Source organism: Acanthochromis polyacanthus, chromosome 9, assembly GCF_021347895.1.
Source record: "Acanthochromis polyacanthus isolate Apoly-LR-REF ecotype Palm Island chromosome 9, KAUST_Apoly_ChrSc, whole genome shotgun sequence".
NCBI lineage: Eukaryota > Metazoa > Chordata > Actinopteri > Pomacentridae > Acanthochromis > Acanthochromis polyacanthus.
Window position 1 is genome coordinate 29,974,865 of NC_067121.1, and position 24,491 is coordinate 29,999,355.

At 40.8% G+C, this 24,491-nt stretch overlaps 1 protein-coding gene across 2 annotated transcripts; it reads right to left on the reverse strand.

The window, feature by feature from the left end:
- wls (Wnt ligand secretion mediator) lies at positions 1-22,726 on the reverse strand. Of its 2 annotated transcripts, XM_022212332.2 has the most exons (13): positions 22,462-22,726; positions 18,376-18,648; positions 13,882-14,006; positions 12,323-12,484; positions 12,039-12,175; positions 7,888-8,056; positions 6,821-6,937; positions 4,515-4,612; positions 4,260-4,323; positions 3,411-3,554; positions 3,166-3,249; positions 2,767-2,935; positions 1-936 (listed from the first exon to the last, which is right to left on the reverse strand). In XM_022212332.2, the coding sequence occupies exons 1-13, from the start codon at positions 22,565-22,567 to the stop codon at positions 827-829; spliced, it is 1,758 nt and encodes a 585-aa protein (XP_022068024.1). In that variant the 5' UTR covers positions 22,568-22,726; the 3' UTR covers positions 1-826. The 2 variants fall into 2 exon arrangements, with proteins under 2 accessions (XP_022068024.1, XP_022068025.1); XM_022212333.2 differs by lacking the exon at positions 6,821-6,937 and having other exon boundaries at positions 22,462-22,725.
- Between the last annotated feature and the right edge of the window lie 1,765 nt (positions 22,727-24,491).

The window sequence follows — 24,491 nt, forward strand, 5'->3', positions numbered from 1 at the left end:
TTAAGTAAAAGTTTTTTATTTAAATTAGCTTAAAAAGCAAAACAAAAAAAGAACCATGTGTAATAGGCTACAGTCAACTTCAAAAATATTGATAAAGCTTGACGCGTATATTTTGTGAAGTTGAAAATAAGCACTTTATAAAAAATAGATATCTACATTGTAACATGATGAACGTAAAGTATGCATTTCCCCAAAGTGGCTATGTGGTCTGTACATTATCCCCAGTGATATAAAAAAAGACGACTAAGAGCGACAGCAGTATTCCACATGATCTACTTTTTATGAAATATGTATGCATGACAGGTTCTAAGGCCTTGAATGAGTATATGAAGTAATAAAGCAAAAATATCAGACCGAATGGTTAAAACATCTTGCAGTCCATCTTCATCAGCTCAGGTTTTACCAACGACACGGTGAAACAGTGCGACTGCAACTTCTTGACCACCAAGAAATGATTTTGTTTACACTTGAATTTCTCAATAAAGCAGCTTTTCAGTACCTGACATGGCGTGAAAGGCGTTGTGCAACACCTACAAACACAACTGAGCTTACGTAAAGTATGAAATGTAAGAAGAAATTCCACAATGAAATGAAAAGGACTGATAGGAGTGTTGAGATTCCAACAGATACAACAGGGACTCTGGGAACAGGGTGGCATGTAAACAAGCTCAGGTGCTAGAAACAGGGCAGCAACTGTGGGACTGGTAGCTACATGCTAATTGAACGCCTTTTTTGGGCCAGGGGATATGCAGAGAGGAACCCCTTTGAGTAGACAGACTGTATATCATTGGAGCAGTAGATGGGAGTCTCAGTAACAGTGTGGAATCTATTCCTGTGCCTCTTTGCCACTCATCTTGTAGATCTCAGTGGGACCGTCAACATGGGTGATAGTGGTGGTCAGCTGGATGTCTTCTCCACTGTTTGCTCCAGCATCACCTGCACACGGAAATAAGACACAACCATCAATTAACTGCTTCTGCTTTCTTCTATAGAGGGTTGGCGTCCATCCCAGCTGAAATTGGACAAAAGGCATCGAACACGACACCAAACTAAAACAAATCATCAAGAACAAAATGTACAATAATAATCAAGAGCGTACATTTAGTTGTGTAGCTGCCCATTTCTCCATTACTACAGCCTCCACATCACGTCGCTTTCACTGAATTTCATCAGCTTAAACACTCCGAGCTGGCGCAAAACAGAAGTGAAACTCAAGAGTTGAAACAGTAAATCACCACAGAGACTGGAACTTGGAGCGAGCTGTTCCTCCCATGAGAAAGCTTGACTGCAGGCAAAACTTCACCAACTTCAAACCCTCTATTTCCCCCCCAATGTCACTGACGTCAGGAGATGGATGGATGGTTTTCATTACTTCCTCGCTCTCGTCCCCATCCCCTTTCTCTTCACTGTTCCCTTCCTTTCTGCCTGGAAGGAAGCCTGGTGTCCATTAGAATCACCCTCTCAGTCCAAAGAGACCCTTCTTTCCCCTGGGAACCTGGGTCCTTTCTCAATCACCCTCCTCCCTCCAAAAAACTAACTGCATAAATAGGCAGCTGTGTAGCAGAGGACAGACACTTGCTCTCCATCAGAATGAAGCGAGAGCTGCTGGGAATACTAATCAAATTTAACCAGTTTATTAGCTGAATACAATAAGGAGATAATGCTGTTGGAGTTCAGTTGTAATTGAGCCTAGAAGTAAATCACACAAATTAACCGATAATTAGCAAAAGTGTAGTTTGTGATTCTGGAGAGCTAGTGAGCATATTTAAATAGGTAGCATGTGTCAGATCCTTGCCCTAATTTCCCCTTTTCCCCACGTCCTGTACATGAACATGCTGGATTAATGACGTGTGGATCAGTCCAAGCCACTTTTTTGCCCAAAGTCAGGACTGTGTTTTTCAGTTCACACACTCTGACATCTAGCAGATCATGAGGAGATATTCACCAAATCAGACATTACCTGGATTGGATTCCTTTCTGATACTCCACATTTACACGATTACTGTGATTATTGACCTATTGTTTAAAACGTAAGCTTAGATTTTTTTTAGGTTTTCAACCCAACAGAAACAGCAGCGGTAATCTAGACTATGTCTGAGTTCTAAAAGTTCATCAATCCCATTTCTTCTTGAAAAAAAAAAAAAAATCACCTACTATTGCAACATTCTTAAAGAGACAATGAAGAGGAAGACGAAAAATGTGTGAGAGAATGCAAAAAATGAACTGCAGCAAATCTGAGATCTGTACTACGAAGTGACCTTTAAATGGATTAGTAAAACAGTGCTGTTCGTAGCCACAAAGGTGGATCTCTTATAGCCTGCTAGATCACCATGGTAACTTAAACATCGCATTAACCTGCTCCCATTTCCGTATTCTCTGCTGAAGGAATAAGTCACGTCTGCAAACCTGTCCATCTGTATTTTACTGAACATAACTGAGCAGGTACAAAAGCACAACCAGAATGCATGCCAGAAAATACATAAATATGTTTTCATGTTGAGCCCTGATTGGCTACGAAGTCTGTTGTAAACTACTGGTATTGCAGCTAACAGAACACAAATTAGTAAATTGTTTAGTCTATACAGAGAATATTGTCATGATACTATCTGAGGGGAGTTTTAGATCTTGTTGAGAGATCTTATAAAAAGAAGGCCTGGCTATGTCAAGCTTGCTTCGTAGTACACCCCTCTTGGTACATGTGCCCATGTTGTATGTGCTCCAACTCTCCGATTTATTTTAAAGCTAGTAAAAGGAAAATGTAGTTACCAGTGATGCACTGACCACTTGACTGTTCATCTCCGTAGCGTTTGTGAGACGGTGCATAGAGGAACATGATGGCAAAGACGTACAGATTCCACATGCCGTAGATTCCAGTGAAGAAGGCGCTGTTCACCTGCACTGTGTGCTCTCCCCAGTGCCAGTGACCCTCATTCACCTGACCACAGACAAAAGGCAAACTTATTTTTGATATGAACGTTTTTCCTTTGGGGAAGATCTGTATCAGAGACGGTATGTTTTTGGACAGCAAATATAGCAAAACGGCTGTTAAAAAGTCAGTGATTTTTTTTTTCTTTAGAGCCACCCATTATTGCATAACTAGTCATTATTCAGAGGTCAGCTCTCATCACATCAGCGGATAGAAATCTCATAATGAGTGAGACTCACCTGACTAATGATGAAGAAGATGACAGTCATAGCAGCACAGGTCAAAGTGACCAGCATGAGGAATTTGAACCTGAAAATTAGACCCTTAAAGGAGATAAAAAGGATTACTGAGTAACAAACAGCTCATTAAGGCACACCGTTTCAGAGAGGAGCCTTTGTACTGCAGACACTGTTTTGTCTAAGCGATAACGAACAACTTGGGAGATGAAAACATATCAGTGACAGATTAATTAAATCTCACAGACCTCATAGTGCAGGCGTCTGGCCTTGGACATGGCAGGCAGGGACGTCCTCTTGCCGCTGATGTTGCGGAAGACCTGAAAAACCATGAAGCAGAGGAAGAGGAAATAGAGACAGGCACAGATCCCTGCCACAATTATGAACGCCATCTGAGCAAGCAGCAGTCAAGGAAGTAGTGAGATATTAAGACATGATGGTTTTAAAAGCTTACAGTTATAAGCTGAAGCCCATATTTATTAAACTATAAGTAAAAAAGCAATGACATTAAACAGCTGTTGAGTGCTTTGTACGATTGTGTCTCATTTCTAAACCCTCAACAGAATTTACTGCTAAAACAGATCAGAGGTGGACCTTAAAGATCACTTTTCATTAATCTTTTGGTACACGAGGAAAAAGGAAGCAAAAAACAAAAAAATGGGAATGCTTGGCTGTTTGGTGTGCTGATGAATTTTACATCATTTGGATCAGTACGCAGGGCAAAAACAGACACACACACACGGCAACACACCATCCCCAGGCGATGCTTTCACATATGGCATCACTGAATAATTTGTCACCATATTAGTCTGGAGATTCCAGTTTCTTGTTAATGCCGAAGCCAAGAAAAACAGAACAGTTTGGCAGTTGACACAGTGTTACTGAAGAAATGAATTTGTTCCAACAACTGCAACTGGAGCAGAAAAGCCACCATAAACATGTTTATTGGCTGCTAAAGTGAAAGACATGCTCTGGTCATTTACACTCCCACAGGGTCCATCTATCTACGCCATTAGCATCATTGTATCCGTTTGATATTTGACCAGACAAACTGTTCTCCTCATGCTGTAGGTTAAATGTTTTTAAAAAAAGGATACAGCCAGCTCTGTTCCCACATCAGACGCCCAGATGCTGTAGAAGGGGTTTGTAAGCTGGACACCTCTAGTGACAGAAAAGAGAGGACAACGAAAAATAAAGTCGAATTTGACAGAAAATCACACCACTTGGCAGGTAGAGTTAGTATAAGGCATACAGACCGAAATAAAATGATACAGATTTCACAAGATCTATAGTTTGTTACCATTTCTAAAATACATCTCCTGTTCTAAACGGTGAAGAAAAAAGCCTCTCACCTCTCGCACATGTCAAAGATGAAGAGACAGAAGGAGCCAAACACAATGGGTCCGACCTGCTTCCAGTAAACTGAGAAACGATTCCTCTCCGTCTGGTCCTGAGAAATGAGCACAAAACAGACTTACAGACTGGATATATGGTTTTACACTTCTTAGATTACATAGAGTCTGTTCAATCATGGTCATGCCATAAGTAAAACTGATATGCTTTTCCGTGTGGGAAAGTTACCAGGCTGGCGGGGGAAAAGCCCTGTAGGAACTGCTCTAAGGGTATTCTGAATTTGTTAAGAGTTCATTAACTAAATCCAAAAAAAAAAAAAATGCAGAGCTTGTATCAATAATTGGAACTGGCGAGAAACAATAAGAATAGAATTTCTGTCATAACTGTATGATCCACTGAAAAACCTTAAACAAGGTGTGTCTGCCTCTTCACCCTCTATTTCAGTGCTGGAAGAAATACAATAATCCTCGAGATGTATAGTGCCCATGAAAAGTATTCAACCCCTTGGACTTTTCACACTTTGTTTAAAACTAACATGAAGCAGATGTACAGTATACATCAGTAGGATAAAAGTAACACAAAAACATAAAATGACAGTATAATGATTTGTTGGTTCCATCAGCTGCTGTAAATGTAATTCAGTTTCAAAACTACTAGAGCTCAAGATGTCTGCTGTTTCACACAAACTAAGTGTTGAAAATAAAACTCTCTCCACAACTATGTACTATAGCTATGTGGAAAAAAAGTTCAATAGTCAGATGAGATGGAAAAAACAAAACAGATCAACTCCACAAAGAACGGTTGTGATCAAAGCATCCTGCTGCTGACATATTCACTCTACAAGGCTTGTGGAGCTTAACAAGAATGACTGAACCTAAAACCCATTATGATGTAAGCTGCAACAGGACTTAAGATGACAATATTAATGTGTTGCAGTAGTGATGGCAGTCAGCGCTCAGTACAATCCAGAAGTTGTGACGGGTTCAGCCCTGTTTACTGTTCATGGCAATTTATAAAGTTTTGCACTCAAGCATGCAGGAAAACTGCATCATTCAGATGTGTAAAGTACACACAGATGCACTTTTCCTGCAATTGCGTTTTCAAAAAGAATGCCAGAAGAAGGTCTGCAACACAAAGCCATTACAGAGTCATCCTTAATGTTATTACTTCATTGATTAATGTTACAGCTGATCATCTTTTTGTGCTGTGACAATTCAAAACACCTGCTGTGAAAAAAGGTATGATAGATCAACGCACAGTGACCCGTCTAGAAATCTTTCAGCTGATCAGTCGCAAAATCCCTTATTACAGTGATTCGAAGCTGTAAACCAAAAACATGATAAAGTTCAAAAGGGGCTGAATACCCAATACACTGTACCATGACCGTCTTCTGGGGTTTGCTTACCAGCACCGCTAACATATGACAACTCAGCTCCTCAAAGCCTTCATCTGCTTGTTGTGATTAAGTACAAGGTTGTTGATCATGGTGCACAAATTGGAGTTCTGCTCCAACATATTAGGCAGGTAGTTTGCATAAAAATACACATGCCTGAGGCATCCTGGAAAAAACTGGACAATATTTGCATCACGTGTTTACAATGCACCCGTTTCCAATCCATCCAGAGGCAGTAATTATACGCTACTCATTTCTATTAATTCTCAAAACCCAATCAATTTTAAACTAGGAAACTATTTGGAAATTTGAGAAATAAAAAATTACATCGCCCCAGTTTATGAGAGGATAAAGACAGAAATTAAATGCTAATATTTAAATTGGCTGTGATCAAGCACTGACGAATGAATGTCATGCAAAACTGACTAGAACACTACATCATGTAATGTACGTAGTCACAAACATTACATTTTATTAATATATAAAAACTGAGGGATAGAAAGTGAGGTGCTGCAAACAAGAGTGTACAATGAGGCACACGGAGGAGATTCTCAACAAATGTGCACTGAGCCTTGAGAACAAGCAACCAGGCTTAGGAATAGATGAAAGAACATATCAAGGTATTAATGCAACATCCTTGCATAAACCTAAACATGCTACTTTGACTGAAGCTCAGAAACAAATGAAACCCTCTTCGCATAAGCAAGTAGAGGAAAGCCAGCCAGCCAGCAAGAGAGAAGCCTAATGTGCAGAATATGCTGCAGAGAGCTGAGGTGTAAAGACACGATCATTCTGTCGGAGGCAGACATGGAGTTCATCCAAGACATCTTCAAGTCAACTGTCTCTTTGCTCAGCAAGAAAAACAGCCTCCATGACTGCCCCAAACTAAGCTACATTACAATTAAGAATGACCTGCAATTTTTTTGTAGGAAGGTCAAGTTGAGGGAAGATTTTGATGGCTGGTAGACAGAGCTCACACATCTTCAGTTCTCCTCTGCCCAGAACCTCTGCTTCAAAGAACTGTGTTTCCTGGACAAAATGACAACGAGGTAAAATGGGCAAAACCGTTTTCCATAAAGGAACCTAATGTTACGGTTTGATTGGTAGGTTTTAACATTATTCATGACACAACGGACTTTTTAACTATTATTTAATCTAGAGTATGGGCAAATCTGTTTCGTAAGCAGTTGGATCACTGTAGTAAACTATTAGAGAACACTTAGTCACAAAAAGTGTGCAAGGAGGCCAAAAGCACAGACAAGAGGAGAATTGGCAAAAGCGTATTTACGTCTCTAAAAACAGAACGCAATAAATATGCAACTGAAAGTGCCATCTGAGGGAGTCTCCACTTAAAGAATCCTAAAAAGAAATCTATGGGAGAATCCTGTAATGCTAAAATTCAGATTCTCTGCTTGGAACTCAAGCCATGGTTGTTTTGTTTCCATAGAGGTGCAGGACTTTAGACTGCAGTGAAAAATTAGCCCACGGTGAAGAAAAATGTGACAGGAGCAAAAAGGGTTAAAGCAACTGGAGACAACTGCAGATTGATGAGTATTAAGATGCAAAGTGTGTGTAAAAATACACCCTTATCCTCATAAAATGCTGCAGTTTTTGCTTCACAGTGTTATGTCAGAAGGCTTAAAGATGAAACGCAAAAATCCAGACACTGTCAGGTGACTGTACGGCCAACATGGTGATGCTCTATTATTTTTCGCATTAGTCTGGATTGACGAACGGGAACAGAAGCACAGCCACTTAAGCATTCCTTCAAGCAAGCACTCACTCTAAAATGTGTCTGAAACACAGTTAATGTTACTCATTTCAATGCCATAAAATCATCCTAGGATGGCTGTGACAAGACTTGAAGGAGCTTAACGGCTAAACGGCTGTGAGATCACAGTTGGCAAGCAAGCCAGCGGGTCAGTAAGAAAAACACAGAACATGCCAGAGATTCAGTTAAATTTCGCCGTGTACAGTACCATGAGGTGCTCTCCGCAGAAGATGATCCAGAAGGAGAGCAGCATGGAGTAGAAGATGCCCTGCCTGATGTCTCCAAAAAGCAGCATCCAGGTCCAGTTGAAGCCGACAGAGAACCACTCTACTGGGATGTTGATGAATGTCATAGAGATGCCCAGAGCAAAGATTACCCTGAGAAGGGGGGAAATGGTTAGTTTAGATTTCAAGGCTGCAAACAGTAGGTTGGGAATAATCTTTAATATTTGTGCAGCATCATAACCTACTGTTGATGCAAATTAAATCTATTGATGTTACTTTAATGATATCCAAAAGGACAATGCATGTAGAATTTACATGTGCACTGGTTTGGTAAATAAAAATAAATGGCTGAGACTAAATTTACAACCATCAGGAAGTTGAATTAATTTATTGATAGTTTTAAAAAAGTTGAACAATGTTGGGAGATGAAATTTAGAGTAACTTTTACTGACAGGTTTTACATATCTAAGACTATGTTTTTGTTTTTAAAACTTGGAAAGAACACTACACACTTTACCACTGTTCCTTCCTTGGACCACATTTGATTATGCCTGATCTGTGTATAGTCTCTACATTTGTCCATTTCTCACTTACAGATGTGAAACCACTCACATATTCACATGTATGTAATCCTTACAGTACACAACAGCAGTGAGTACAGCCCTGTGTAACATCCCCTAAATTTCAAATGAATGACAAATGAAGTTGCAGCAGCTCTCAACCAATGCGTTATTTGTAAGCTGACTAGTACAGTATTTCCTCTTCTGGAAAATCAAACACAAATACTTCCAAAAGACCAAAAACATTATACGACAAACGTAAATACACTTGTTACATATTCACAGAGAGTACAGTATTTGCACAATCTAGCTCTGAAAAACAGACAAACAGTTGCTTCAGACTGGGTTCGGTGGAAATCAGAGTTTCTCTAATAGCTCAGACAGTGTGAAGGACAGTTTATAACATCAACCTATATAGATTGTTCCCAAAAAAAGAAAAAATAACCTGGCTCAGAACTGTGAAGACTGAACTTACTTCTGTTGTACTAAATTCCTGCTGTGGGACCTGTATTGCTAATTAAGTGACACTAATCTGTTAGTTTACGGTTTTACATAAAGAGCAATTATCTTCAGCAAAGCAACTGATGTAAGGTAAAAGTTTGAAACATTTGATACACATGGGGTGTACCCATTTCATATCTACTGTACCGATGGTTCATTCTACATTAGTTGGTTAGTAATGTTTATGTTTACTTTTCATACATATGCTCATCTTATACTCACTAAACTATACAGTAGAGCCAAGAGAACTCACACTTCTGATACTGCCATCATGGATGATGAGGAAACGAGGGTTTAGTCATACAAAACCTGTTAACACTGGGGTTACAAACATGATCTATTTGATCCACAATTGTCTTTTTGAATCCTCAAAGAAAAAGTCAGCTTTTCATTTTCACCATTTCAAAAATGATACCAGAACAGTCTTCCAATTTAGGTTGCACAAGATGTGGCTGATTTTATTACATGCAGCCAAAACCAACTGCACCTGGTTTATATCCCTCCTCAGCTTCCCAACCAAAACATAGCCCAGATGAAGGGTCTCAAAGAGATATTTGAGGCTTGAATACGGCGCCTGATGTTCTGTGACTGCAGTTCCAATACAAGCTTAGTTTGGGACAATCCCAGACTGAGAAAATCATTTGTCCCCATCGGGTCACACTGCTTCTGGCATATCAATATCTTTTCCGGTGTATTTCCAACAGTGCTGTCTCTAATCCATGGAGTTTCTTGAGGACCAATGAAAGCTGCAAATTCCATCCTTAGAAAGTCCCATTCCACCTCCCCCCCCCCCCCCCCCCCCCTTTTTGCTAATATTTTTTTAATTTTTATTTAACCTTTATTTATACAGGTAATCTCATTGAGACACTGGGTCTCATTCTCAAGAGAAATCTGTCCCAATATAACATTACAAGACAACATCGAGTCACTGACAAACACCACTAAGGGACCTGCCTGTACTAGACAGTATAACACTGCAATATAACACTGAGTTACAGACAGACAGGTTCATGACAAAACACAACACATACATCAAAATGGATGAGCAAAGCACCAAGCAATGAAGTTAAAATGTAAAAACACAAAGGAAAAAGTCCTAAAAGATGATATTTCCATAATATTTAAAAGATATCTGAAGTCAGTGTGCAGGACACTTCCATTTTCAGCATATAAAGAGAGCACTAGAATGCATCTTTACACAGAGGCAATCTATGTAGCAGGGAAAGGCTAAATTTGAAGCACGCTTATCAGATCTAAGGACATTATTGATTAGATTATTCGCTACAAGCACAGTATGTCCCCACACAAGACTGACCTATCCAATTCTGAATAATTCACCAACCTTTCTAAGTAACCACATTATGGCAAACCTCCCTCAACTATAAAAGCCAGATATTTAGGGGAAAAAAATAGTCTAATGGTCGGTGAACTAACAATAATTAGTGCACAGAAAGCCTTCGTTGTGGCTGCAGCAGGTCCCTACATGCCACTAGTGGATGAAAGGATGATCGTAAATAGACGGTAAAGAGGGCAAAACAGAGCTAAAGTCCATGTCTGTGTGTAAGAAAGAGATGTGGAAAAAAAGCGGACGATAAAAGGTGAACCTAAAACATGTGGGTACAAACATTTACTGCAAACACTGCGGGCGAAACAAGTAATCTGATACTGGTTCGAAGCAAATCTACCCCAGACACCTCAAACAGCACTGTTCTGCAGAGCGAACAGAGTGAAACCACATTTGACTGGTATGCAGGGAATGTGTCCTGAGCACCATCAGCACGGAGAGGGAAGCCAAGATCTGCAAAATATCTGCACGAATGTTTGGTGTAAAATCTGTGAAGTTGATGTGGTAGAGGTCCCACATAGAGCCATTTCACTGAACATTGTAGCATGACAACAGGACAATTATGTCTGCGTTCCATTTGGGGGAGATGCATTCCTGAGCAATTACCATCAGTCTGACATTTCAACAGCTTAAATGTTTCTAATGTCACAAGATAAGGAAGGTGTGTGTTTAATAGCTTGGTTTCTTCTTTTTATGAATTATACCATGCTGAGCCATTTTCCACAATAAGAGTTCTCTCTCACATCCATCCTCAAAGCGTAGAGGAAGCCTGAGGTTTACCATTCTGACACCTCTGCGAGCGAGCATGACAGGAGACTCTAGTAAAGCTTTTACAGCATGAAAAAATCATTCACTGTCCACAAATAGGGTACGAGTGGCACTTCCTGAGAGCCTGCTGGTCACATGGGAATAAGAGCCTTGAGCTGGAAAAGACAGAGGGAAGGAGGGAGACGCTGTGTGTGTCTGTGTGCATGTGGTGTCTTGCTAGCCAGTGTGTTTCTGTCCTGAATGCGTGTGTGCAGCATGTGTCAGCTGAGTGCTAGCTTGCAGATTTTGTAATGTGTTTCACGCTTGGCCAGGCGCTTCCTGTGGCGCAGAACGCTGCCTCTTACTGATCTGTCTTCCCAGCACAGCAGGGGGTTAGACAAACACTGGGCTCAGAGCTTCAACTTTTCACAGCATGGAATTCAAACTGTCTGCTTCAAGCACAACTGCATGCACTTGGGTTCAGGAATTAATATAAATATCTCGGGACTTTAGCCTTTTTTTCTGAACTAGAAGTAGAAATGACAAACACCTTTTCTCCTATTAAGCCTTTTGTCATTGAATCTGACAAGAAGCAGTTTTTCTTTGAAATCAGAAACTGATAGTCTCATTTTATGTCTCAGATTTGTTTCCATATGCCACTCTACAAGCTCTTTAACATGAGCTACAAACCTGAGTTTGACCTGCTCATGATCCTGAATAACATTCCTCTTCAGACGCTTGATGAGCAACGCACTCTGATCTATACTGCACACAATCAGCATGACCTACTTGTACATTTCATCTATAGTTAATATGTGCTTTCACCCAATAGATGCACCAAATCAGTGCCACTGACTTATATTTACACTATTGCTGTCCTTCATTACAGCTGAGCCTCCATCAATGGTCCTCTGAGAATGACTGGAATTATAATGGAAAAATTAAAACGGTTTAAGAAACACCACTGATGATGAGGCCTTACTTTTCCAGGAGGACAGGAGGTCTGCTCATGAGAGTGATGCGTCTCCAGTACCAGATCATGATGATGAGGATGCTGGGTGTGAGGAAGGTCTTCATGGCAAACCACACTTTGGTGAAGCCTCCGTTCTGATGGATGCCCTTTAGGGGGGAGGGATGGGAGGAAAGAAAACCATGAGTATAACTTTTTTATTTTGGCAAGTAAGTGGTAACACTAATGTCATATGACTAATACACAGCCAAATGTTTCACTCAGTGATACCGAACAGGGCGATTAGGACAACTTACAACAAGGCGAATGTCTTTGATTTCTCCAATCCCCACGTTCACTTTCTTGCGGTCGTTCACGGGCAGACGGATGTTGAGAAGATAGTATTTATGGGCAACGCTCCCCACCTCCATAAACGGCAGCAAGTCACACTCATAGTAGCGACCCTCATTCTCATAGGTCTAGACAAAACACAGGAGCACACAGTTACAGGTTAAAACAAAATAAACTGATCACAATGGCTTCTTAAATTGCTGGTAATAATAACATTGGGATGGCGCACAAACTTGTTTAGACACAGACCTTTCCTCGAGATTTGATATCGCAGCAATAAGCGCTTTCACGGTAAGCATTGTGATGACAGAGGACTCTGATTACACAGATTCATCCAGACACTACATTAAACATTTGATTAATCATAGAATTATGCTTGCCTGTTTTTACTGTGCAAGCTGACAAGATGTAACCCTCACAAGAAACTGACAAATAACAGGTTACACTGTTCTAGCAATACATCGGGATAGCCGTGCAAATGAGTAACGAATATTATTTTTTTAAAATAACTCAAGTGAAGCAAGCATTTTTAGGTTTTGTTACAGTGGTAAGAAAACTTCATTCAAAAGCTCACAGACATTTGCAAAATACCAGCAACTAAAAACTGGTTCACTATATGTCTCGGTAAGTATTAAAAAAACAGCCTATTATTAATCATTATTCAATATTTATAAACAGGTGACAAATTAAAGGAAAAGGCTGAATATTTGAGCTCGACAGTGAGAGGATCCAGAGGCTCTGTCATGTTGTGAGGGACAATTTGCTGGCAAGGTTTGGGTCCACTTGTTCCTATGATGAAACACTTCTACCTGATAGGAGTGGTCTCTTCGAGGAGAACAATCTCTCCATTCATAGGGCATGAGGGCTCCCTTCGTGGTTTTGTAAGAATCCTATGTTATGTCCTTTGTAGACACCACATCCCAACCCCACTGAACACTTAGGAGAGTGTCTGGGCCAAAGTGTTAGACAATGCTCTCAACCGGCATCATCGAAACACTAATTTAGGGACTATCTTTTGAAAGAATGGCGTCTATCCCTCTAGTAGAGTTCCAGGGACTTGGAGATTTTTTCCTATAATTTTACACCTGTCTGTATGCTTTCCAGGAGTCATTAATAAAAAGAAAAAATATTTTCCATTATCTCTAGACGATCACAAGCCAAATGTCATTAATCAGAGAAAGTGAGTCCATAAGGAAGTAGAGGCATTGCAGTTAGGTCAAACATGTCTACAGTAACCACAGGAGAAAAACAAGTTGTCATAACACAAATATCTGCAGTCATTTCTGCCATTTAACTTTATTCTACTAAGTGCTGTAGTGGACGGAGATTTGTCACAGGATATGGGAAACAACCTCCAGCAATGAACTCCTAAGCTTCAGTTTTCCAGACAGAGCAGTACAGAAAAGCTGCGTGAGACACTGTATCGAGTCATTGAAGCTATGAAACAGAGGCAAGCCCAGACGTGACATGACTCTGGCGCTCTGTGCCAAGTCAATAAAATAAGCCAAGAGTGTATTTTCCTTACCTTGGCAGTAGTAAAGTTGCAGCTGAGCTTCCTCTGTTCAAAAGAATGAGCCATTTCCGTCCACTCACTGATGGTGTCATCTCTGTATGCCAGGCCGACGTCAATGGTCACCATTGCTCCATCCTCTGTACAGAAGAATCACCACAGCAACAATTCACTTTTGCATTGTGTAATATTTTGTAGACATTTAGTTGCGAGTGTTTAAATTTTCTTTATTGTGCAATTCAAACTTTATTTGCTCCAAAATTAACACATCTTAAGAACAGATAGTACTTGAAACAGGGAGAGACGTGTTCTCCAAAATCACAAAAAGCCCTGAATAATGAATTCATGCATGTCTGTATGTGCTTTATACCACATCGGGGTGAAGGGTTTAGTTCAGGCTGAAGGAAACACTGAAAAGGGAGGTGACATCAAAGGAGACCATGGTTTCATCAGGTTCCATTTTAAGCTCCTTAATCCGTGGAGTTGTTTATGTGGTGGAGGGTATTGCCCACCAGTGGGGCCAGAATGGTGGCAAGATGCTTGGCTATATTGTAGGTGGTGGAGTTGATGCTGCTGACGATGGGTCTAAGTGATGATGATGAGTCATAGGTAGGAGGCTACTCAGTGGGCCATTAAATCGACTCTCACCAGGCCCCTCTGTTAACATATTAATACCTCACTGGGATTCAACACCTGTTGTTGAAAGATTTCTTTAGTCTTTCAGCAGATACCATCAGCCTTAGCCCCACTTTCACCTCTAGTGGTAAAATACCTGGGACTCTCCAAACTAGTTTTTAAAACTGAAGAAGTCGCTCGGATGAGAGGCGAAACGTCTTCAAGATCACCAGAATAAGTCCAGTTGCCTGAACTAAACACTTCACCTTAAGATGACCTGGACGAATGAGAACCTTCACAGACTTTATACCACATCACTGCACAACCCTGCAGCCTGTTAACATCCTATGATGAGAAACAATTAAGTCCTGGTGACAGACAGCCATGGCCTTTTCATTATAAGACCAGCAACGTCACAACACAGCTAGCACTGACATTCCCCACTACAATCTCTAATTGCTAGCCTAGCCGCGCTAGACAACCCACAGCAACGAATTTAATTCCCTGCCAGGGTGGGTCTAGTTACCCTCCATAAGGCTCGAGGCTGGATTCTCCTAAAACTGACCGGACGAATCACCATGAAGTGTAGAAGCAGAAGGCGGGCGTAACTAAGTGATGACAGAGGCGCGACGATTCTGACAGAAACAACCAGCGCACAATAAACAGTTATCTTTCGACTCGGCTTTGGCCACAGCCCTTAAAGATTTGAAGCTAAAATTCAACTTGAAAGATAAACAAAGGACGGCACTGAAGTGTTTCATTGAGAAGAAAGACGTATTTGGACTTATGCCGACGGGATATGGCAAATCCTTAATATACCAGTAATATACTGGTTGGGAAGCTAATGGGACTTAGCCACAATCCGCCGGCGCTCTAGGAACTACGTCAGCCTATTCGTTGCACTGATTGGTTGTATACCTACCCATTTGCTGAAGAGTGATTTGATAGACAACCTTTTAGCCCGCCTCCCTCCCTGTCGAGCAGCCCTAGACCCTTGTGCCTTCAGAAACATGGGTCTAGCGCGGCTAGGCTATCTAAATGCATATTCAGGCTCAGGTTTCATTTGCTGATGTACTTTACAATGACACAATGTTTAGAAAGCAAGTGGAACGTGATGATGCACATCATGATCATTTAAATCACACACACTTTGTATTTAAATCGGATGTCTGTCATAACAATCATTCACTTCATTGAAAAAGACAACCTCTTTTACTTGAGTGGCTATGGTTGGTTTATTCTAAAGTAAAATATATTCAAGGTCAGAGAAATAGGATTATTTCTCCATATGTAAACATGTTAAATTATTCATCCTGCTCTGTGAGGCAAATCTAGGTTACTCCCTGCATGACATAAAGTTCAACAAAACCTTGAGCTAGTCTCCATAAGCCCAGCCCAGCGAACAAAAAGATCCAAAGCCAAGCTATTAAAGCTGCATCTTTAGATCACATTACAAAGCCAAGTGTTCTCTCCTCCAGCCCTCCAAAGTGCCTCTTGTGCCGTTATGAAACAAGCTGGAATGAAGAGAAAGAAACCCAGTGGCCTGTGCTGTAAGAAAGGGGGAAAAAAAATAGAGAGAGAGAGAGAGAGAGAGAGGGAACCAGATGAGAACTGGCAGCCGACTGTCTCTGTAATGCCCTCTCCCCAGCCATTGGTCGAGCCAGATGCCCTAAAATGTCAGCTCACTTCATGCAAACATTCCACTTCAGTCCAGTGGCCATTGCCACGGAAACTAAGCCTCCTCAACAGCTGTGTTATTGCTGGACACCGGCCAAGGGGTGCTTGGTGCCGAGGTGGAGTGGGGCAGGTGGGTGGAGTGGTTAATAAGGGTGACGCTCTACTCTGGGACGAACATTGTTTCACAGATAAGGTAGCTACGGAAGAGATGTCCTTGTGTTCATTTGTTCTACAGCTACAGAGCAGAATCTGTCCACCTTTGGCACGGGATTGAACAAAAAAACTAGTTTTTTTCTTCATTGACATGATTTCATTGTTTCACTGTGATGTTGCTTGTAAGCATTTCATTAAATCTGAATCTAGTATCTACAATAAACCCTTTTATATAATCTGAAATGCTCTGTGTCTTTACAAAATCTGTTTAAGTTTAGTTAGCCATTTTAATGAGCAACGAGTTAACAAAATAAAGTTTGGCTATTTGGCACAATGAGTACCTAAATGTTTTGGATAATGCTCTTTTAAAAAGGACAAAGGCTTAGACAGTTATTCAGTGACAGATCTGTTAGACTCAGACAAACATCTGCGTATTTTACCAAAATAAAACTGAGAACTCAACCATAATACAGTAGTTTCTTTTACTGTCAAGACATAGGCATTAATAAAAACTGTAAAGTTTATTAATGTACTGCTGGATTGAATTTAGCATTAAACAAACTGATGAGAACCCAGTTGTGTTTAAAAAAAAGAATACTTTAATGTAACAGAAATAATGTTTTTCAAACTAAAATGCCGTGTGTTGTGAGTTTCCTAAGCTCTTTCACATTTTTTCTCTCTCATTTCAGCCTTTCTTGTCACAGGGCAACACAGCATAGATGACAATGCAGGAACACTGCATTCCAAGTGGAAAGGGAATGTAATTTAATAGGTTAAACATTGTCTGAAAATCTTTAAGTTTTGAATTGAAAATCCCCATGCTCCAACACTGCCCAATTTCTACTAAATGCAGCATCTAGAGCCATTTGCTACATCTGCACCCACTTGCTCTTGCAGCACCTCATGTATCTAAGAAAGATCAAAATGAGTCCACAGCATCTGGAAAATAAAGATTTGTCTGTGGTTTAGGCTGAATCACTGACTCATCAGTTAGACAGCCCAGCAGTAAACAACCCACAGCCGCCTGACACATTTCTATTGAGGCCAAGCAAAGGATGATGATGACTAGACTGCCATTGTACCATGACTGTTTGGACAAGCCAGACCAGAAAGGTTGGGTCACATTAAATAACACCACAAACTTTTAGGCCCTCTGTTCTCTACATCATTACCAATACTCTAACCATCACTTTTCTGTTTATGAAAACTGGCCTAAAATGGATGAGTATCCAGATGAACAAGCCAGTGTAGAAACATCAGAAGTTTGCTTTAACACTCGAATTGAAATTACCCAACATAAGAATACATTCTAATCCTTGAAATGAGAGATGTAATAGAGTCTAAATTTCTTGCTCAGGCTCCACCAGGGTTTCAATCACTTATTAGACTTTCTCATCATCCTCTCTAATCCTTTCTCTCAGGATCCCAAGCACCCTGCCAAGACACCAAACCCTGTCTTCTTGGCGACACCAGTGTTCTCCCTCCTCCTCCTCCTGCATCTCTAAGATATTTGGGATGCTGTAGATGGATCTATCCACGATACATTTCAAACAACAGTGTTGTGGGTCCAGATGATCTCTCCTCTCTGTTTACACCTGTCTGAACAGTGTCTGACAAGCTCGTCTGCTAAATCCCCAAGGTCTGTGCGGCTATAGAGAACAAACAGCAGGACATCCATCATTGTTTGCTGCCTTTCAGTGTAAAAGAAATCCAATCTACTGTGAAAGACACATTCCTGTGATTTCCTCAAGCGTCGACCTGAATAGACTGAAATAAGAATCCAAATTAACACTCAACCACAACATCTTGCCAGGAAGAAAAAAAAAAGTGTTGAATATGCAAAATAAAGACTTCACAAACACAGAAGAACAGGCATCTAAATGTGAAAATTTGAATAACAAAGGCATTGTTACTTGAGCTTCATCACACGAATGGCTTTTGGTTCTCATGAGGTATTCTTACTATCTAGTCACATTTTTGTAAAGCCATGTCCTGGGTGAGACACATGAGATATTTTGTCCTCTCCCCTTTTCTTTTAATGCATAATTAAGTACTGATTCTCACCTATCTGGTTGTGCATCTTAAATGCAATGTCAAACTGCATGATGACCAGCATAAACTGGAACCACGGGCTCATCTCCTTGTTAGGCAGAGGAATGTGGACAGCAAACACAATGTTGTTAGCCTCGATCTTCTTCGCCATGGCTTCATCAAAGGAGCGGATCTTTTCACACTGGTTGGGACCCCAAGGCATAAACCACTTTGAGTCTTGTCGGTTTTTCACTGTGTCCACACACTTGGTGGCCAAGTAGTGGACTGCTGTTGTGGGGCTGGGAGCTGATGAGACAAAAACAAACCGGGAGAGATGTTAGACTGGGTGTCATAGTGAAATACTGCAGCAAAATGTCTCAAGCTCCTGCCAAGCTGAATTTACCCTCACATTAATAAATCACACAAAAAGTTTGAACAGAAATCAATAAATAAAACATGAGCACTGTGCATTAAACTGTGCGCAGACAATATTAATATCTTAGCAACCATTAGGAACAGGCAACAGGTTGGGTAACAGCCAAATCAGTCCAAACACTTTAGCAATTACTTTAACACTGTTTAGAGAATGCCTCATAGCTGGGCTTGCTCTCTCTCTGAAGTGATGGGGAAGGAAATTCCTGAAAGTCCTCAGGCACCAATTATACTGTTTACATATTGAGATTCATGAGCTTGACAAGACTGGTGTTTTTAGTCTCTGCTCGCAGGAGTGTAGCAATGCCTGAGAAAAAAAACCCGCCATTGTCAAGAGAACACCAAAACTTTGGTCTCCTGTTGTGAAAGCTAGAGGTCTGATGTGAACGACATCTGAGAGACCTCTGAGTTCAGGTGTAGCCTCAAGACAAAACGTTTTCATGAAGTGATGATGTCAGACAATCAGCATGTTAATTTAAGGGCACAATAGACAACATGGGGTCTTTTTTGCAAGTAAAACCATCCCTAAATTGCAACCTAGCAAACTTTATAAAGCATTCATGTCACAATCCATGGCAGATTCATTAAACTCGCTATGCAGAAATGTGTCTCCTCGCAGTGAGAGGAATTGAACAAACACTTGACTTGTGCTTATGACGTGTGCCTCGCTGTAGGTCATGTTCTTTATTTAGACTGCAATTCTTCGTCTGAACGCAGAGTTTCTTTTTTATGTGGATCATCAATAACTTTTCTTGGATGCTTCCTCTGTCTTTCTGTCGTGGGTTGTACCATAGCTTTCCCTAGCTGCAGTAGTCTACTTCATCTTCAATACTATAGTTGCACCTCTGGTTTAAGTAAAACACGTCATTACAGACACCAAAGTTAAAATTTCAGTAGAATGCAAAATACAGATTGAGAAAAGATTCAGAAACACCAGCCACTAGTCTTACCCAGCACCACATGCTGCTCCCTGATTCATCACGGTCCTAATACACTGACTGTTTTCCAAAAGGAAACAAAGACATAAGCTTTGGTTACTTGTGGATAATACAACCTTGATATCCAAGTACAGGTGGTGCTTACATATTTGTCTATGCTAGCAGCTGTTGTGCAGTTAAGGAAATCTCTGGTCTTACATTTTGCTATTGCAATTTGTCCTCTGTAGTACCGTAACACTCCGTTTCATGTTTACACCTGCACGTCGAATGACTGAGTTTTCAAGTGTGTTCATGCGAAAAGAGATTATTTCTGAAGTTCTGAAACCCTTGTCTGTAAGGAGATCATTATATTTTTAAATGAATTTGTATTAGTGTGGACATAACCTGACAGAGAAAAGCAAAGTAAGGCTGAAACATTAGCTGGGTAATCAACTAACTCAAAGGAAACATTTATCTATAAAAAGTTCCAAAATATATAGTTTTTCTCTTACTTTGAACCAAACACTGAATGATTTAAGCATCTCAGAAGTTGATTAACTAATAAAAATAATCATTATTTGCAGCTATTAAACAAAATATATCAGTATGGAATATTTCAAAAAGCGCACATCAAGCAAAGTGAAAAAAACATGAAACCACACAGACGGTTCCTGCAATCTGACTGCTTACAAAACTGAGCAGACAGGCAGTGAACTGTACAATCGAACAAACAGGCACCTGGGAGTTGCATAAACCCCTTCTACGTCAAAATATTGTTTGGTGAGAGAATGAAAACTTATGTATAACATCATTACAACTCAAATCTCCATCATACACCATTCTTGTTATGCTGGAAACACAAAAACCCATACTGTCGTGTAAAAGATCCCTTTCTGAGTCCCAAGGTTCTGATATTTGGATCATAGTTCATATGAACAGGGCAATGATTCTAATCATTCCAGCACAACACCTTAGAAAAGCCTTCAAAACAAGTCCTAGTTTTGCAGAACCAACTACGTCGAAGACTTCAAGACAAATATGCAGATGCTTCCGATATGTTTGGGAAAATCTGAAAGAGAAACACTCCAGTCCTGAATGTGTCAAGCTGTTAGTGACGTTTCTAAGAAGACTCCATAAGCCACAATCACTGTCAAGAGTACTAGCGGGAAGCACTGACTCACTGGGGTTAAACATGAAAGGCCTGAGATTTCAGATGCAGCTTATGAAAAAGATTAGTGACATATCCAAGAAGACTGGAAGCTGTAATCACTGTCACAGCTTCTACATGAGCAAGCACCAACTCGTGAGAAGACTGGGTTTTCCAGCATTTCCAAAAGGCCCATGAACACAGTATAGGTATGAATTAGAGATCTTTGTATCCCTGTATGGAACGAGCCTGTTACTTATCTGAACATCTTATCATATCTGTTCACCCATAACAACAGAGCGCAAAAGGGCAGATGCCATGGTTATCACACCTATCAGTGACAGGCAATCCACACAGTCATAAAACTTAACCAGGGCAATCTTTAGGAGTGCTAATAGCTGCGTAAAAATGGAATAAAAAGCATACATATGCACACAGACACAGATCAACAAAGATGACACACCAAAGTGAATTATCTGGAACCCCATGGAATTCAATTATCAAGTGACCCTGTGAGTCCAGCGGCACACCGGCTCCAGTAGCCTCCACCACAGTGTGTCCAGAATAATGGCCATCCCCTCAGCCCGCTGACCCCATGCCGTGTTCCCGGGTTTGTCGGGAAACAAGGGGAGAAAAACCCCTTTCTACTCAATTACCCCCGCCGCCCCCGGCCACCGAGCAAACACAAAGGAATCTGGCTTCATTAAAACCATCTCAGCCAGGAACGAACCAAACAAGCTAATTTATCAGCCATGTAGAGAGCGAGAGGGGCTGCCGGGGACACAGAGGGACTGGCTGGTGGATGGTTTCCAGACCCACAGAGAGGCATCTTTCACATGGACTCCATCCGCTGTGTCTGTGTGGGTGGATTTGAAGAAACTTGACAGCAACTCCAATACAGACCTCAAGGCAAAAACGCAACTTTGACAGCTGTGTGTGTGTTTTTGTGCACCACTGTCTGTCTCAACGCAAATGAAAACCAAAGGGGGAAGGAACATGAATGCTGTGCCTGCGAGAGCGACGGGGATTTGGGGAGAAGGGGAGACACATTGGGTGGGAGGAAGTAGGAAGAAGAAGGGGGGAGGAAGGAGTGAAGTGAAGGTAGAGATGCTGCCTGGGGCCCCACACGGCAGACAGACATTATATATATGGGAGGAGGTATGAGTGGAGAAAGGGGAAGAACATTCGAGTTTGGATCAAAGAAGTGAAAAACCACAAATGTTGGATGGATTCTACAGTATTTCTGTGAAGGAAATCAAAAATTAGAGCTGTCCTGTGTTGGTTTTAGCTACACAAAGCAGCCGTTGAGGCACGCAGGCTGCAAACACCTTGACACAAAGCTGTGATTTAGCCGAGGTGCAGCAGTGTTAAAACACGGTTCGTTCAAGCCCTAAACAAGTAAAAAAAAATACAGCTAAAAGTTGGCGGCCGTCGTCTTTTGTCCTTACGCAAACATTTACTGAGGTGTTTAGCGAAAAACTCAACTTGAAACTTTGATTGATTTTGTAGCTTTTACGGACGTTTAAATCTCTACAGGCACGCGCGTACGGAGACGAAATGTTAGCTAACGGCAGATCTTGAAAAAAAGTGATGAAGAAGAAAAAAGAAGAAAAAATAACTTACCAATTAAACCGCCCACCATGAAGGCAAACGCCTGGAACAAAAGCAGAATAACTCCCACTATCACCAACTTTTTGGTGCTCATATTCTCAATAATAGCCCCCGCCATCGCGACGGAGTGGAAATGTCACGCAGGAGCGAGAAACAAAACGGCACTAACGTGAAGAAGAAAAAAAGAAGGAGACGAAAAATCGCTGCATCCACGGCAAGTCTGAAGCCGAGCTGGGCCCCCTCCACCGCGCTGCTCCTGCCTTTCAACTTCGAAGGAGGAGGGAGAAAAAAAAGAGGAGGAAAAAAAACAGGAATCACATGACCGAATAGCGCTCAGCTTTATCCAGCAGCAGCAGAGGTCTGTGGAGCGCCGCCGCATTGCAATAGAGGCTGGTAATGCAGGTTACTGTGTCATTGAATGCCGCTAATAGCGCCCCTGTTGTGCAGCATGCAGGGGCTATTTAAAGGAGGGTCCCATCTCATGTTTGGTCCTCAATAGCCGTCAACACATTGTCCTTCACAAGCTATTCTTAAACCACGTCAGGATTAACTATGTGTGAGTCCTTTTTATAACATGATCTGTGATATTAGATGTACTTTCCCTTATTTTTTTTTAAGGGAAACTCATCCAACTTTTATCCAAGATTCAACAGTTTTAAAACTACCACATGCTCATACTGTATTACTGCTTCTCAAGGCTGTGCAATGACAATAAGACATTATAAAAATCAGATTTCACTCAGTTTTTATGACCTAGTGACCCTTGAAATTGCTATTAGGACTCTTTTCTCATTCATTCACTTAGATGGTCTTATTTACTCGTGGTTAAAGAGGACATGAAGGTAGTTGGTGTGACAGAAGAGGATGCAGAAGACAGGGTTAGATGGAGGCAATTGATTCGCTGTGGCGACCCCTGAAGGGAAAAGCCGAAAGGAAAAGAAGAAGAGGTCTTATTTACTCTCTACATCAGGCGTGTCAAACAAATTCCTTTACTATCACATCTGATTTATGGCTCCTACTAGAACCGTGGTAGTGTCGTCAAGAATGACACTAAGGATGATTTAGGGACACTCACAAAGAGTATTTTCTCAACAAATGTTGAAAATACTTGAAAAATATAATCTTATTTATCCAACAGTGTGAATGTGTATCAACCCTCTAACCACAAAACTCCCTGACAAGCTTGAAACTCATTGTTTCTTTAAACAGATCATACACTGGTGGGTGCATGACTTTAAAATCATTACATCTTATGTTGGGTGTTAGTACTATAGTTTTCTATCAGATTAGAAAGTTGTGCAGAAGAACAGGCCTCAAGAATATCACTGTATAACTGGTCCTACTTTATTTTTCAAATAATAGCAGTAATTGAAAACATCTGTAATGTCTCACTTCATTCACTGCCTTGATTATTTCGTAAATCTACATTTTAAGACTGAATATTGAAATATAATTAAATGTTTCGATGGATGTTTCCTCACAAAAGGCCAAGCACCATGTGTGTTGATCTGTTTCCTTTTAAAGTCATCTTCACTAGGGACAGACCGATTATCAGCCTGGATGATTATTGTTACATTTTTATTGACCCTTTTTTGATAATTAAATGCGCTACTTCAGGTCTGATGCAGCCTTTTCTCTGTCTGTTCTCACTCTGTGGTCTCAGAAATGTCTCTTAAGCAGAAACTGCAAAACCAACAAGCACAAGCTGTTATAACAATCCAGGACATTAGCTTTTCTCATACTGGCTAATGCTATGCCAATAGTTAGCAGCTAAGTTAGAAGGCAGCCACAGATTACCCTGAAGCAGAGTCTGGAAAACAATAATTACTCTTGCTTTAAGACCTGAACCTTAGTGGACAATGAAAGTGATAGATCAGTGAAAGATTAAGAACACAGAGAAGAACAGCAAGAGACAAACGGATCAATCTCAGTAGATCCCACATAAACAGAGGATTTAATCACTCCTATTTCTATTTTGCATATGTAGTTATAGTCACCCTTACTAGTGAAGAAGCTTAGATGTGAATGACAGGTTCTCTGCT

Coding starts and splice junctions, on each gene's coding strand:
- wls (XM_022212332.2), bottom strand. CDS start 22,567: ATGGCGGGGGCTATTATTGAGAATATGAGCACCAAAAAGTTGGTGATA. Junction 14,007..18,375: donor TAAGATGCACAACCAGATAG/GTGAGAATCAGT, acceptor TCTTCTGTACAG/AGGATGGAGCAATGGTGACC. Junction 8,057..12,038: donor CCTCCTGTCCTCCTGGAAAA/GTAAGGCCTCAT, acceptor CCCCCTTCTCAG/GGTAATCTTTGCTCTGGGCA.